General features: G+C 40.4%; 1 protein-coding gene across 3 annotated transcripts in view; it reads right to left on the bottom strand.

The window, feature by feature from the left end:
- Nucleotides 1-14,653, bottom strand: part of LOC135099858 (uncharacterized) — a 51,402-nt gene that overhangs the window by 2,057 nt on the left and 34,692 nt on the right. For 2 of the 3 annotated variants that reach the window (XR_010268402.1, XM_064002470.1), the window contains one exon: nt 7,569-7,780. Coding sequence is in view for 2 of the 3 variants with exons in the window: in XM_064002470.1 (XP_063858540.1) it covers nt 7,616-7,780 (165 nt within the window). In the remaining variant the exon portion in view is untranslated. Of the gene's footprint in view, nt 1-276; nt 416-7,568; nt 7,781-14,653 lie in introns of those variants that run through there. The other variant, XM_064002471.1, reaches the window with a different exon arrangement.

The following is a 14,653-nucleotide window of genomic DNA, read 5'->3' as shown; positions in this document are numbered from 1 at the left end:
ATAATGGTTTTGGTTGTCATTTTTTTAAACAGTTACTTGATTTCAAATACTACAAGATGCAGCAAAAGCTGCATTTATTACTAATTTATAGTTTCTATGAATATTTCCTTTGTTTTTATATATCTGGAGGAGAGACACAGAGGTTAAGACAGTAATTCAAACTTTGATATAAGCTAAATGTGATCCCACTGAAGAACCTCAATGTTAACTAACAAACAAGGTTCAGCGCTCAGGGGTAATCCCAAGCCCCCTGTGGCTCTCTCTATGACCCACAACACCATCACTACTGCACAACTGCATTTTCCCAGTAGCTTTTCCCAGCAGTAAGATGTCTAAGTGCTATGATCACCTTCATTTTGGCAGGTTTGTGGGTTGCTCCTTTCTGTGTCACTCTGTAAGGTTTCCCTCACTTGATCTGTGACAAAGAGAATGACTGCATGGTCTAAACAATATCTTTTGATGAGTTCTGTGTCACTAAGTTCATTCAATACATCCTTTCTGAATAAAAGCTTTCTAAGCTGGAGATGTTGTGGGGCAGCCGTCTTTGCAGTGGGAGCATCAGTCATTACTCGCTAAGACACGATGGACGGGTGTCTGAGAACAGATTAATCTACTTTACAATGATTCCTATGGGGAAAATAGTTTTGGTTTTTTAACATTTCAGATTCTGAATGGCATTCAGTAATGAATTAATCTCGAAAACCAAGGTTCCACTGTACTCGTATATGTAAATAATTTAGAACAATCTTTCAAAAGTAGAGAAACTCATGTGACACAAAATTAGGTGCTAAAGCACTGTATGATGATTACAATAAAATTCAGGAGGACCTTAAGACTAGTAGAACTGGGGTTGGATATAAATGGAGGATGTGGAGAGGGATAAAAAGAGGGCAGGCCTAAAAGATCCACATCAAAGGCAATCACTGCAGCCATGAAAAAAAAAATTGACAGGTGTCACTTTCATTAGAAATATAAATGGGAAACCTGCTTCAAGTTTGGAGCCACCTGTACATGGTGATCTCTTCCGATTGTTTTCTTGCTAACATGTTAGAGCAGGGATTCCCAACCTGGGGTGCATGTACCCCCAGTGGTACATTAGCACTTTTCAGGGGTGGTACATTGGGTCTCAGGCAAAAACCACTGCTGTGCAATACGTAGTGTTGTGATCTGCAGTCAGATTGCACAACATCGTGTTTTTTTCCTCATTTCAGTAAACAGAACTTTCATCTAAATGATATCAAGAGTAGGGTGAATACCATTTGGTTTTCACTATTATGGAATTAACCATGGCTGCAATCTGTACTGAGCCTGAAAGGATGAGGTATGGGACATAATAACCATTACGAATAATTATAAAATACAGTAAAATCCCTCTCATCCGGCATTCGAGTATCCGGAAGCTTCAAGTATCCGGCACATTTTTCCCCAAGCCTTAAAATCAACAAAAAATCAATGTGTACTCATAAAATCGATTAAAATTCCCGCACGAGGCATACTTTGTCCCCTTGCCACCAGAGCGCACTGCTTCACGCCACCCACAGCCCACTGCACTGTGTTTACTCAGTGACTCAGTCCCACGTGTGCACTGTTTATCGCCTGATGCCTTCATCATGCCTAAAGTTGTAGAAAAGAGGAAGCGTGTTGTGCTTACACTTAACCCTTTCCTTCTGGCGCTTAAATTATTTTCCCGTTTTGTATGACGGCTAAAAATGGTAAACCTAGAAATTGTCAGAAAATTGTTTGAATACTAATAATTATTTTCTCTTTGTTATTCTGAATACAATAATGTACTTTGTAGCTCGATGTGACCTCTGAAAGTTCAGTTTATGCCTTATCAAGGATTCCTCCTGCTGTGTGATCCGTCATCCAGAAACAGCCCGGAGAGCAATGACACCGCGCGCACACACACTCTCTCTCTCTCTCTCTCTCTCTCTCTCTCTCTCTCTCTCTCTCTCTCTCTCTCTCTCTCTCTCTCTCTCTCTCTCTCTCTCTCTCTCTCTCTCTCATCTTGGAGGGGAAATTGTACACTTCCAATGAGAGAGAGAGAGAGAGAGAGAGAGAGAGAGAGAGAGAGAGAGAGAGAGAGAGAGAGAGAGAGATTTCATCCCTTTTCATATCAAGTTTCAGGCAAATAACATTATTATTCTCTCTCTCTCTCTCTCTCTCTCTCTCTCTCTCTCTCTCTCTCTCTCTCTCTCTCTCTCTCTCTCTCTCTCTCTGACAAGTTACCTTCTACCATTTTATTTTAAAATCGAAGATAATGAAAAAATTAACATGAAAGAATGATAGGTATCATCTCTCTGTTCTGATAAAACAGGTGGATCCTGTAAATCATTTTCCGAGTCCTCACTAATGTCTTTGCTTTCTTCAGTTTCTTCTTCTAAATATTCACTGTCACTGTCTTCAAACTCAGAAGCACTGCTAAATACATATGTTCTGTCCTGCTCCATGGTGAGTTATGATCTGAGATCCTTCGCTCTTATCAGGATGTCTCTTCGCATTTATCATGGTGCTTTCCACCCGGCGAGTGCTTTCCACCCGGCGGGTCGCTGGGGTTGCCAAGTGTCGCCCGGAGAAAGGGAAAATAGCTTAGTTACCGCTAAATTTCCAGAGCTAGTGACAAGACTACATGTGGAAACATGCCAGACACTTCCACTCACACCATCTGACTCGAGAAACCGCGCTTGGAGCTCAAAATTGAGGCGCGAAAATTCTTGATTATGGGTATGATTGCCGTCGCTACGGACCCATTTTTGCAATCGTATATATACGATTGCCGGAAGGAAAGGGTTAAGCAGAAGGTAGACATTTGTCGACGATTAGAGAGAGGTGAAAGCAGACAGCAACTAATGGCGGAATATGGTGTGGGCTCATCAACTATTTATGACATTAAATCCCAAACGAAAAGTTGCAGGATTATACGAAAGCCACCAACACCCCAAAGGCAGCAGAAAATCGTCACATGCTGCAGTATCATCGTGGTGAAATGATGGACAAAGTGTTATACGAGTGGTTCAGCTTGAAAAGATCAGAAGGAGTCACAATTACAATCACAATGCGTGTTGGTGAGTGTGAGGTGGCAGCGCGGGTGGCGACGCGCAGCACAGCAATCAGCTGATCTTTGTTATGGTAAGATGCGTGAGTGTAGGGTGGTGATTGTGGACATAATTTCACTTCTATTTAAGTATCCGGCAACTTCAAGTATCCGGCATGTCGGCTGTCCCATTGATGCCGGATAAGAGGGATTTTACTGTATGTATGTAATGGATCAAGATATTTTGTAAATTACTTGAGTTTAGTTTATTAATGTTGTCACCATTAAGATTGTTATCCAGTCTACACATACAAATTTCATAATAAAATAATATAAAAATATTACAATTCCATCTTTATTATTAATTTATTTATGGATACACAGGAACCTATAAATGTGTCCAATGGGTACAGAGAAGCAAAAAGATTGGGAATCCCTTTGTTAGAGGAAAAGGCAGGTGGCAAGAGAACCTTTTTCTGTATCTATCCTGTTCTTCTATATGTAATTCATTAGTAGTATTAAATGGATAAAGATACCCTTGTTACAGATCAATATATTTTCTGGTGTTCAATGAGTTTTTGGCCTAACATAGAAGGAGAGGAGCCCGTAGCAGCTGAACACATTTGTACATGTTCCAAATAATGCTTGGGCTAGCATCCTCCCAATGTTTTTTTGTTCAGTTCAACAGTAACTTTTCATGAGTGAGGATGGCACCTTCCGGCAAAATGAGTGAAGTTGAGCAGCAGGCTATGATAAAGTTTTGCATGATTCAAGGGAAAGCACCACAGTTGATTCATAAATTGAGGATAGTACTAGGGGCAGTGCCCTATCTCATTCCACTGTCAAATGTTGGGGAGGTTTCTTCGAGCAGGGCCAAGACTTGTGTGTGAAGATGATCCCTGAAGTGGTGGTCCATCAACTGCAGTCACCAAGGGAACTGTAGTCATGGTGGAGAGCTTGGTCGTGGATAATCACCAAATCTCACTGCAATACACTACTTCTAAATTAGGATCATTAATGGACCTGTTGCACAGTAACCTCAATGTTTTCGAGTCTGCTTGATGCTAATGCATGAGCAGAAGAGGAACCTGATAATGACTTCAACAATGCCTGATGGGTCCCAAGATGCTAATGCATGAACAGAAGAGGAACCTGATAATGACTTCAACAATGTTGACCCTCATGAGAAGAGATCTGGAGGGACTCATGGCCAGAACTGTAGCCCAGGATGAATGTGGGTTCATCACTTCCATCTGGAAACCAAAGCTGAATCTAAGCAATGAAAGCATCCCTCCTCTCCAACTCCATGAAAATTCAAGGTCATAAAGTCATCCCAGAAGGTCATGGAGAAAATAGTGGTTGCACTATTAATGGACCATACTATGCTGATCTACTGGGGAAACTGTGGGAAGCTCTGCTTGAGAAATGCTGTGGGAAAGTGACCTGAGGTGGTGTTCTTTTGCAGGACAATGCACACAAGAGCATTGTGGCTAAGAACAAAATGGTGTCCTGCAGCTTTGAATTGTTGTCCCATCCCTGATATTTCCCTGATCTGGCACCCTCTGACTTTCATCTTTTCTCACACATGAAGCAGCAGCTGCAGAGTATTTCTTTTGCTGATGACAAGGAAACCAAGGGTTTTTAGAGGGATTCAATCCACTGTTCTTCAGGGACAGATTTTCACAGTTGAAGACAAGACTGGAGAAGTGCATCATGGCAATTACACTGAAAAATTAAAAAAAGTAATTTCAGTGAACCTTTGCTCTATTTTTGCTCCTTTTTGGTTAGGTTGAGAACTCACTGAACATCCTTCATATTCCCATCTTATGAGACAATGTGATGGCGCTGTTGTACCTAGCCAAGGAGGAAGGAACCCAGTTCTCTCTACTCAACTTGGAGGCACAGGAAACACTGGGATGGGCAAAGAGAAACTTTGTGAAGTCTCTCATCCAGTTTGTCAGGGGCTCCTCCAACACCCTGACAGACTGCCTTAGCTATTAGAGTCAGGTGATCTCTAGGGAATGGACCCTGCACTAGGAAGTGTGCAATGCACTTTGAAAGGTGTGAAGTTGTCCACTAGTGGACCTTTTTGCCATCAGACTTCAGGATAGGCCATCTTCCAAGATCACATGGCAATAGTGATATGCTGTCTTATACAACTGGGACCAGCAAGACTTGTATGCCTCTCCACCTTTTCTACTGATCAGTAAAGTAAGAGTGATTCCCAGATTTAACTCGAGCAACAGTTGACACTCCATGCCATGTTTCACCACAGTGGGACCTTCTGTGTCAGTTACATATCCACCATTTTCTTCGGGCTCTCCATGCGCTTTTTCTAACTGTGTGAAGAGCATCAAGCACCTCCTCTGTCACAGGGGCTTTTCAGGTTGAGCTGTCCAGTTCCTGGTGAAGGCTAGACAGTATTCCAATACTGTAAACTACCAATACAAGTGGAATAGGTACCATCAGTAGTGTAGACAGATGTAGATTCTCCTATACTTCCACTGGTGGTGCAATATATCAGTTTCAGCCATCACGGGCCATAAAGCAATGTTGAATAATATCTTTGCTTATACACGGGTCAATCTGTCGGATGACACTATGCTCCATGACATTATCAAGGCTTGAGCAGGGCAGATTTACAGGGCAGTCAATAGGACACTTTCAGGAAACATGGATGTGGTTCTGAAAACACTTACCCATCCATCCTTTCACCTTGCCTCCCTACAGGACTTGACAAAGAAGACTCTTCTTGGTGGCACATGTGACAGCTAGACAAAGAAGACTCTTCTTGGTGGCACTTGTGACAGCTAGGAGAGTCAATGAAGCCCTCTCTGGCAGCATAACTTGGCTAGGCCCTGATTTAGTTTTGGCTCACTTGCCAAAGTTTGTCACCAAAATCAAGACAAAAACAGACAGTCTTGAACCCAATTGCTAGGGAGTTTCAGCTGCAAAGCCTTTCCTACTTCGTCATCCTGGAGGATGAAGAATGTCTTTTTTGTCCCAATAAAGCTCTTCATCTGCAGCTATAAAGAAAAGAAGGTGCTTCTTCCTCCTAGGCACTGCTTCTTGTCAGTTCAAGATCAGACAAAATCTCTCCAAGGCTGCTCTGTTGTTCTTTTTTCTGGGAGACTATCAAGGCATCCCATGAGTCTCTGCCAGGGGACACCTGTCCCATGCTCAAGATGAGAGCACACAACATATGGGGCATCACAACTTCCCTATTACTGTGGAGGAACAAGTCAATCATCTCCATGTACACAGCCTGCCAAATAGTACCTGAAGGATTTCCAATGGAGAGTGGGGGGCATATTTACTCTAGATCAATTTGTGGTGGCAGATGACAATTTCACTTTGTCATTGATACAGTTGCTCCCCCCTCTGGGATTTTGTGACACTTTCCCTTGAACTCAATTCACCATGGCCATTCAGTATGAAGTTCTGGAAGGCACTACCAAACACAACCACTCCTGCATCCCTCAAACAATGTCAGGACCTCAAGTTGGCACCATTGACGCTTCATCATGGACACTCATCCAGTTCATACTTCATTGCTAGGGCATGATCCCTCCTCCATTTAAAGTGAGGATCCACTAAACAGAAGGAAAAGGTATTGTGTGAAACAAATCTTATTTTTAATCCTTAAAGAATCTTTTTTTGAGACCTATTTCTTCTACTCAAACCCTCCCCACCTCTTTTATACCTTATGTCAGTAAAGGATTGGCCACATGCAAGATGGTAGCCAAGCAACACAGGCAGCAGCCCATGTTGCCAGATGCACACACACACCCACAAAGTAAGGCATTAGATTTAAGTGTATGAAAAACAGGTTGGGTAATAAAGGAATGCATGTATACGAAGTAGAAGAAACAAGTGAGTGAAAAATCCCTCATACATTGTCTAAGATTAAAAATTAGATTTCTTTATTCCTCAAAAACCTGCAATACAAGAAATTATATCACAGAAAAATCAACATGTTGAATATTTCAATGCCAAAATTATTTCAACAGGGCTGGAGTTTAAGAGCCTTGTGATTTTTTTTTTGGTTGTTAAGAGCCTTGTGTTTTTAAGTTCAATTTAATGACACTTGAGTTCATAGTATAATTCATGGGGCTTTTAAGACATGGGAGATAAATAGATAGTTAGTAAATGATTTGTCAATTAATTTTCACTATATAAAATTCAGCTGTTTCACCAATTGGTTACTCATGCAAGGAAGTGTGGTAAATCAGTGGAATACCTAACAAAATTTGTATTAGATTTAAATCAGTGGAGAACCTGACAAACGAAATGTGTACAAGACTAAGGATAAATACCAACCCACAACAGCCTGGCAGCAGCAACACTGAATTGCTTCTGACCCATAAGTTCAGCCAAGTAACCAGAGGCTGAGAGCTCAGCCAAGATTCCCATGAGGCCAGTCTGCTAACTAAAGATTCTTATCACTATATGAAACAGCATATGGAACAAAAGCCTCAATATGGGCTAAGACACTTGTAAAAGTAGCTGAAAATAACATTTTTAGTTGTCATACCTATGGTTACTTCGAATGGATAGCTTTCTTCACTGGAAAACACATGATTACTTCGAACTATAGCTGTTGCCTTGTGCTTCTATATCTTCCACATAATAATTTCCAGTGAGCTGCAGGGTGTAGGTCAACAGCAGGGAAGCACCTCTATGCCATCCAATACTCTTGTATATAAACAGCAGTATCTCCTTCACCTTCATGTCATGAAGTCTACCCTGTGTTCAAGAAAATATATTCTTTAGAAACACTGCTTCATTATAATCTGGAAGTTGTTGCAAAAGCATTTTGATGTGATAATATGCATGAAAACAATAAAATGGCATCAATTGTACAAAAAGCTCCATACTTGATGAAGCGGCCTTCCTGCCCTTATTTTTTGCTGAAGCAACATGTCAACTAAGGATTTTAGTATGTAAATATCATTGTGAAATATTAACCTCATCCTCCTCCCTCCTCCTTTTACATTTTTCATATTCCCCCCTCCTCTCTCTCTCTCTCTCTCTCTCTCTCAGAAAATTTCATAGAAATAAGGAGTAAAAGTCCTGATATCTATGACTTTGTTAAAATTCTAATGGCAGGGCAGCAGCTTGTAGTTTTTGTCTTTCCCTCCCTCTCCAAGAACTAATCCATGGACCCAAGGGAATGTTGACTTCTCACCACCACTCTCCCTGAACTCCAGGTTATGCATGGTGTGTGTGTGTGTACCTACTTGTATTGTACTGGGAACAAGCCACAACTCATTTTGTCTTGTCTCCATAACCATATTTATCCAGTTTCTATTTAAACATGTGTACACTGTTTGCCACTACCACCTCTTCCTTCAAATCATCCCAGATTACAATAGTTCAATATGGGAAGCTGTATTTCTTGATGTCACTCAAACATCCACTCTTCTTTATTTTCTTCCCATGTCCCCTTGTCTGTCTCTCTCCCTCCTCCATCTGTGGTGCCAAGTCACTTGTCTTTTCTTTCTATGTTGTTTACTAATTTGTACATTGTTATCAGGTCTCCTTATTCTCTTCTCTCTTGTAGTGTTGGTAATCCCATCTCTTAAAGTCTTTCCTCATAGCTTAAGTCTTTCAATTCTGGTACCATCTTTATCACTATCCTCTGTATTCTTTCCAGTTTCCATATATCTTTTTTGCTATGTGAAGCCCAAACTACTGCTGTGTATTCCAATTTAGGTTGTATCATGCTTGTTATAATTTTCTTCATTATTTCTTTGTCTAAATAGTTAAACACCACCCTAATGTTTGTTAACAAGCTCCATGTAGTGCAAAATATTCCATTTATGTGCTTTTCAGGTGATAGTGTGTCCTGGATCATTACTCCCAAATATTTTTCTTCATTAGTTTTCATTACTATTTCTCCCATTTTATAATTCCATGAAGGTCTCATTTTACTTTTTCCTATTTCCAATGCATGGCATTTTCTGGCACTAAATTCTAAACCTTGGCTCCATGCATTTACCTTGTCAATATCCTTTTATAACTCCTTGAAGTCATTTTCATGCTTTATTATTTTCATTATTTTTGTATCATCAGCATAAAGGGTTACATAATTATTTAGATCCTCTGTTATATCATTTACATATATTTAAAACATAATAGGTGCCAACACAGATCACACTTCTGATTGGTTGTTGGAGACATCAGTTGGTGGATGCTGTGGTGTCCTCAAGGCTTGGTTTGAGCAGAAATTTAGGAGGGCTTTAAGATCTTAGGCTTGTAAATTTAGCGCAGGATTATTCTCTTTCATGTACGGTGCTTCTAGGATGGGGAGGCGTCTTTCATCACTGCACGTTGTGGGGATGTGAGTTTTTCTTCTAGGATATTCTTGTGATCTTGATACCATGTTTTTCTATGAGGGGGATCCAGATGTGAGGTGTAAAGATAGTCAGCAGGAAAGCTTCATCATTGTCATGCCTATGTAGGTTGAGGGAAGGACTTCGCAGTCTCCTTGATTGCAAGAGAACCTATATATGGCATGTGACATTTGAAGAGGCTCTTTGTCTTGAGTGGGATTGTTCTTCAGTAGTAAGGTGCTGGTCTTACTGGTGTAGTAGATAATGAGCTTCAGTGTTTTTCTTGGTCTGTGGGCTTGATGTTGCACTTGATTATCTGCCTCATGACCCTTTTGTCTTCTTTGTAGGCTGTTGAGAATGTGGCTTTATAGTTTAATATCTTCTTTTTCCTTTTTCTCATTTTTGTTGTGCCAACTATCAATGATTTTCTTAGTTTGGTGAATTAAGTCAGTTTCATTGAAGCTGTTGTTCACTAGTACTTGGGTGGAACATTCAATTTCTTGGTGTACCTGTTTCCAGGTGCTGCAGTGTGTGAGTGCTCTTCTGATGTATGAGCCAATTGTAGCATTTGCATTTTTTTAAATACTCACTTCTTCCACTCAGGCAATATCCAAGGTTTGTTGGTTTGTTGTAGACATCGGTGTTGAAGTGGTATCTTGCTGTTTAACGAGGACATCAAAGAAAGGCATTCTCCCATTCTCACTGACCTCTTTAGTGAAGGTAAGGCCTGAGGCCTCTTGTAGGTGGATTCTGAGGTTTTCAGCTTCTTCATTGTTTGTAGTTTTTATGAAGATGTCATCTACATAACAGCAGTATATGCTTGATTTCTCAGTGGTGCTGAACACTTCTATACAGCCCATGAAGAAATTTGTCATCAGTACCCCTAAGGGAGAACCTATGGCTACACAGTTAATTTGTAGGTATTTGTTGCCTTTGGGACAGATGAATGGGGCTACCTTAGTTGAGCATTCAAGGAGTTCACGTAGCACTACTTCGGGGATGTCAAGCTTGAGGGTGGAGTCATTATGGTATACACAGTTGATGATGTAGTTGATGGTGCAGTCCACAGGAACATTCATGAACAGTGATTCAACATCCAGCAATGCAATTCTTCCTTAGTTGAGTTGCTCTTGAGGATGGTTATGAACTCAGATGCTGATTGCAGGCAATAGGTGCTTGGTATGTAGGGTGTTAGGAGGATGCACAATTTTTTGCTATCTTGTAGGTCGGTGTGGGGATTTGTGAGATTATAGGTCATAGCTTGGGTTTGTAGGTTTTAACATTGCCATAGCAGTAACCCATATCATATTTGCCAATGAATCTTTCTAACTTGATGTTGCTACTGGAGTTGTTCTTGGCTATGAGTTTGTTGAGCTTCTTGAGGCTTTCTGTAGGGTTCTTCGTGATCTTCTTGAATTTAGTTGTGTCACTAAGGATGGTACCGTATATACCAGACTTTAAGGCAAGTGGTTATATAAGACGACTCCCAATTTCTGAGGGAAAAAATTTGGTTTTGAGCTATTATTGCTATATTAGACTCCCCCCACCTTAAATGGTGTAGGGTGCTTTTGCTTACATGGCCAAAGGATAATGGATTGTGTCATACACTGGTTTACTGCTGCCCCAACACTAGCAGCTCAAGATGTAAGTTATAGGAATTAAAAAAACTATATATTGTAAGTATATTACTTTTACTAAACAATACTCTGAACTTTTAAAACGTAAAGAAACACCAGCACCACCATGCCGACACAATTAATACCTTGTTCCAACAACTACCTCAAACATTCAAAACATACATATCTAATTAAAAACTTTCAAAATCATCTTCATCTGATACAGCAAGCATGTCAAATATACCTTGAGATATTATATTATCAGCGTCATGATTTGTGTATAGGCAACTGATGTAATTTGGCGGGCCGGGTGCCTGCCAGCCTTCCTGTGACATTGTCAGTAAACATTTGACACCCATAGAGTTAGAGTGAGCCTGCACGCCTGTGTGTGTGTGTTTGTGTGTGTATTATGCATACACGTGTGTGGCTGCAAAATGAATTCCAAGGTACAGTGAAGCTGAATATTCATCACGGAGTTATGTTTGTGTTTTATTCTCAGTGTATAAGACGACCCTTAGATTTAGAAGCCTTAAATTTGGCAAAAAATCTCGTCTTATAGTCCAGCATATACAGTATCAATCTTGTCGAGGTATTCCTCGTTGTTGATAATGACACAGCTGGCTGTCTTGTCAGGTTTTCTAATGGTGATGTTAGGGTCCAATCTGAGTTGCTTCACTGCCTCAATAGGTCTTCTTTCCTCAATGTCTTCTTTCTATTATGCTGCTGTTGTGGCATCCTCTTGATTTAGCAGATTCAGTGATAATTTCTTGCTTGAGGGTAGGTGTGATGCTGACTTCTCCTTGGCATACAAGTTTATACACTTCTTCTAGGAGGATTTCACATTCAAACCTTTTATGGAATTTTCTGGGTTTTGTCATGATGTGACAACTGAGGCCCATGTTGAAGAGTTCTTCTTGATCAGGAGTAAGTTGTTTTTCAGTCAAGTTGATGTAGCCTTTTATAGGGCGTAGATATTTGACATTACCACCATTTAGCTTAACCAGTTTCTTTTGGTTAGCTCTGATGATGGAATTTCTGTTGATCTATAATCTTTTTTTTAATTGGGTATCTATATTCTTTAAAGTGGCATCAATGTCTGTCCTTAACGATTCTTCTTTTTTCTCTTGGTATGTTTCCTGGAGGTCTTGGATTTTAACTTGTAGTTCTCGTATCCTTTGCTTTATGTGGTTGATTCTGTCTATATTTTTCAGCTTCTGGTGTCTTCTGTTTTTGTTAAATGCCTCGTGACTGGGAATATTGAGGGTATACACAGGCAGGAAATTTTCTCTAAGGCATATTTTGTTGAATGTGATAGCTAATTCAGCTTTGGTCTTCTTTCTTAAGGTATTTTCCAAACACCATGTGTTTGTTTTATTCTCTTCACGAAGAGATTTTATGACTTGGCTGAAGCTAGTCATTTTTCGCTAGATCACGATTTCAGGTCCTAGACCCTTTCTCAGTAGCTGTTGTTCCTCTCACTTTGGTGGAAATAATAGTGGAGGTTGGGGTTGTGGCTGTACTTATACCACTAGCTGAGCTGCTTGGGCATGGGTTTTTACTCCTGATTGGTTGGGAAGCAGATGAGTCGATCCCATTCTGATTGGTTGTTGGTGACATCAGTTGGTGGATGTTGTGTTGTCCTCGAGGCTTCTGGTTGGTTTGTTGAGTGGAAACTTCGGGGGGCTTTAAGATCTTGGGCTTGTAAATTTAGTGCAGGATTATTCTCTTTTATGTAAAGTGCTTCTAGGATTGGGAGGCGTGTCTTTCATCACTGCAGGTTGTGAGGATGAAAGTTTTTCTTCTAGGATTTTTCTTGTGATCTTGATACCATGTTTTTCTGAGGTGGTTTTTGGGGATCCAGATGCACGGTGGAAAGATAGTCAGCGGGAGAACTTCATTGTTGTTATGCGTATATAGGTTGAGGGAAGGACTTTGCAGTTTCCTTGATTGCAAGAGAACCTATATATTGTATATAACAGACTTTAAGGTGACTGGTTATATAAGACAACCCCCAATTTCCAAGGGAAAAAATTTGATTTTGAGTTACTATCACTATATTAGACGACCCCACCCACCTTAAATGATGTAGGGTGCTTTTGCTTACATGGTTGACCAAAGGATAATGGATTGCTTCATACACTGGTTTACTGCTGCCCCAGCATTAGTAGCTCAAGATGTAAGAAGTTAAAGGAATTAAAAAACTACATATTGTACATATATTACTTTTACTAAACAATACTCTGAACTTTTAAAACGTAAAGAAACACCAGCACTGCCATGCTGAGACGACTAATACCTTGTTCCAACAATTGCCTCAAACACTAGAAACATACATATTTATTTAAAAACCTTCAAAATCACCTTCATCTGATACAGCAAGCATATCAAATATATCTTGAGATACTATATTATTGGCGTCATGATTTCTGTGAATAGGCAACTGATTGTTGTAATTTGGCGGGCCGGGCGCCTGCTGGCCTGCCCGTGACGTTGTCAGTAAACATTTGACACCCATAGAGTTAGGGTGAGCCCGTGTGTGTGTGTGTGTGTGTGTGTGTGTGTGTGTGTGTGTGTGTGTGTGTGTGTGTGTGTGTGTGTGTGTGTGTGTGTGTGTGTCTATATATATATATATATATATATATATATATATATATATATATATATATATATATATATATATATATATATATATATATATATATATATATATATATATATATAATGCATACACGTGTGGCTGTGGAACGAATTCCAAGGTACAGTGGCGCTGAATATTAATCACAGAGTTATAGGTTTGTGTTTTATTCTCAGCGTATAAGACGATCCTTAGATTTAGAAGCCTTAAATTTGGCGAAAAATCTCGCCTTATAGTCTGGTATATACGGTATGGCATGTGACACTTGAAGAGGCTCTTTGTCTTGAGTGGGGTTGTTCTTCAGTAATAAGGTGCTGGTCTTCTTAGTGGTGTAGTAGATAATGAGCTTCAGCATTTTTTCTTGGTCTGTGGGCCTGATATTGCACTTGATTATCTGCCTCATGACCCCTTCGTCTTCTTTGTAGGCTGTGCAGGGATTTGTGAGATTATAGGTCATAGCTTGTTGCCAGGTATTTGGGTTTTAAACATTGCCGTAGCAATCGAGGAAACTGCAAAGTCCTTCCCTCAACCTATATAGGCATGACAACGATGAAGCTCTCCTGCCGACAATCTTTCCACCTAGCATCTGAATCCCCAAAAACCACCTCGTAGAAAAACACGGTATCAAGATCACAAGAAAAATCCTAAAAGAAAAAACTCACATCCTCACAACATGCAGTGATGAAAGACACCTCCCCATCCTAGAAGCATTGTACATAAGAGAATAATCCCACGCTAAATTTGCGAGCCCAAGATCTTAAAGCCCTCCCAAGTTTCCACTCAACAAGCCTAGCAGAAGCCTTGAGAACACTGCAACATCCACAAGCTTATGTCACCAACCACCAATCAAAAACATGATCAACTCAGCCACCTCCCAACCAATCACGAGTCAGAACCCACGCCCAAGCAGCCCAGCTAGTGGTATAAGAACAGCCACAACCCCAAACCTCCACTTTCACCAAAATGAGAGGAACAACAGCTATTGAGGAAGGCTCTAGGACTCGAAATCACAATCTAGCAAAAAATGACTAGC

The sequence above is a fragment of the Scylla paramamosain genome, chromosome 4 (genome assembly GCF_035594125.1).
Source record: "Scylla paramamosain isolate STU-SP2022 chromosome 4, ASM3559412v1, whole genome shotgun sequence".
In the NCBI taxonomy this organism is placed as follows: Eukaryota; Metazoa; Arthropoda; class Malacostraca; order Decapoda; family Portunidae; genus Scylla; species Scylla paramamosain.
Note: the sequence above shows the minus strand (reverse complement) of the source record. Positions and strands in the feature narration are given on the sequence as shown.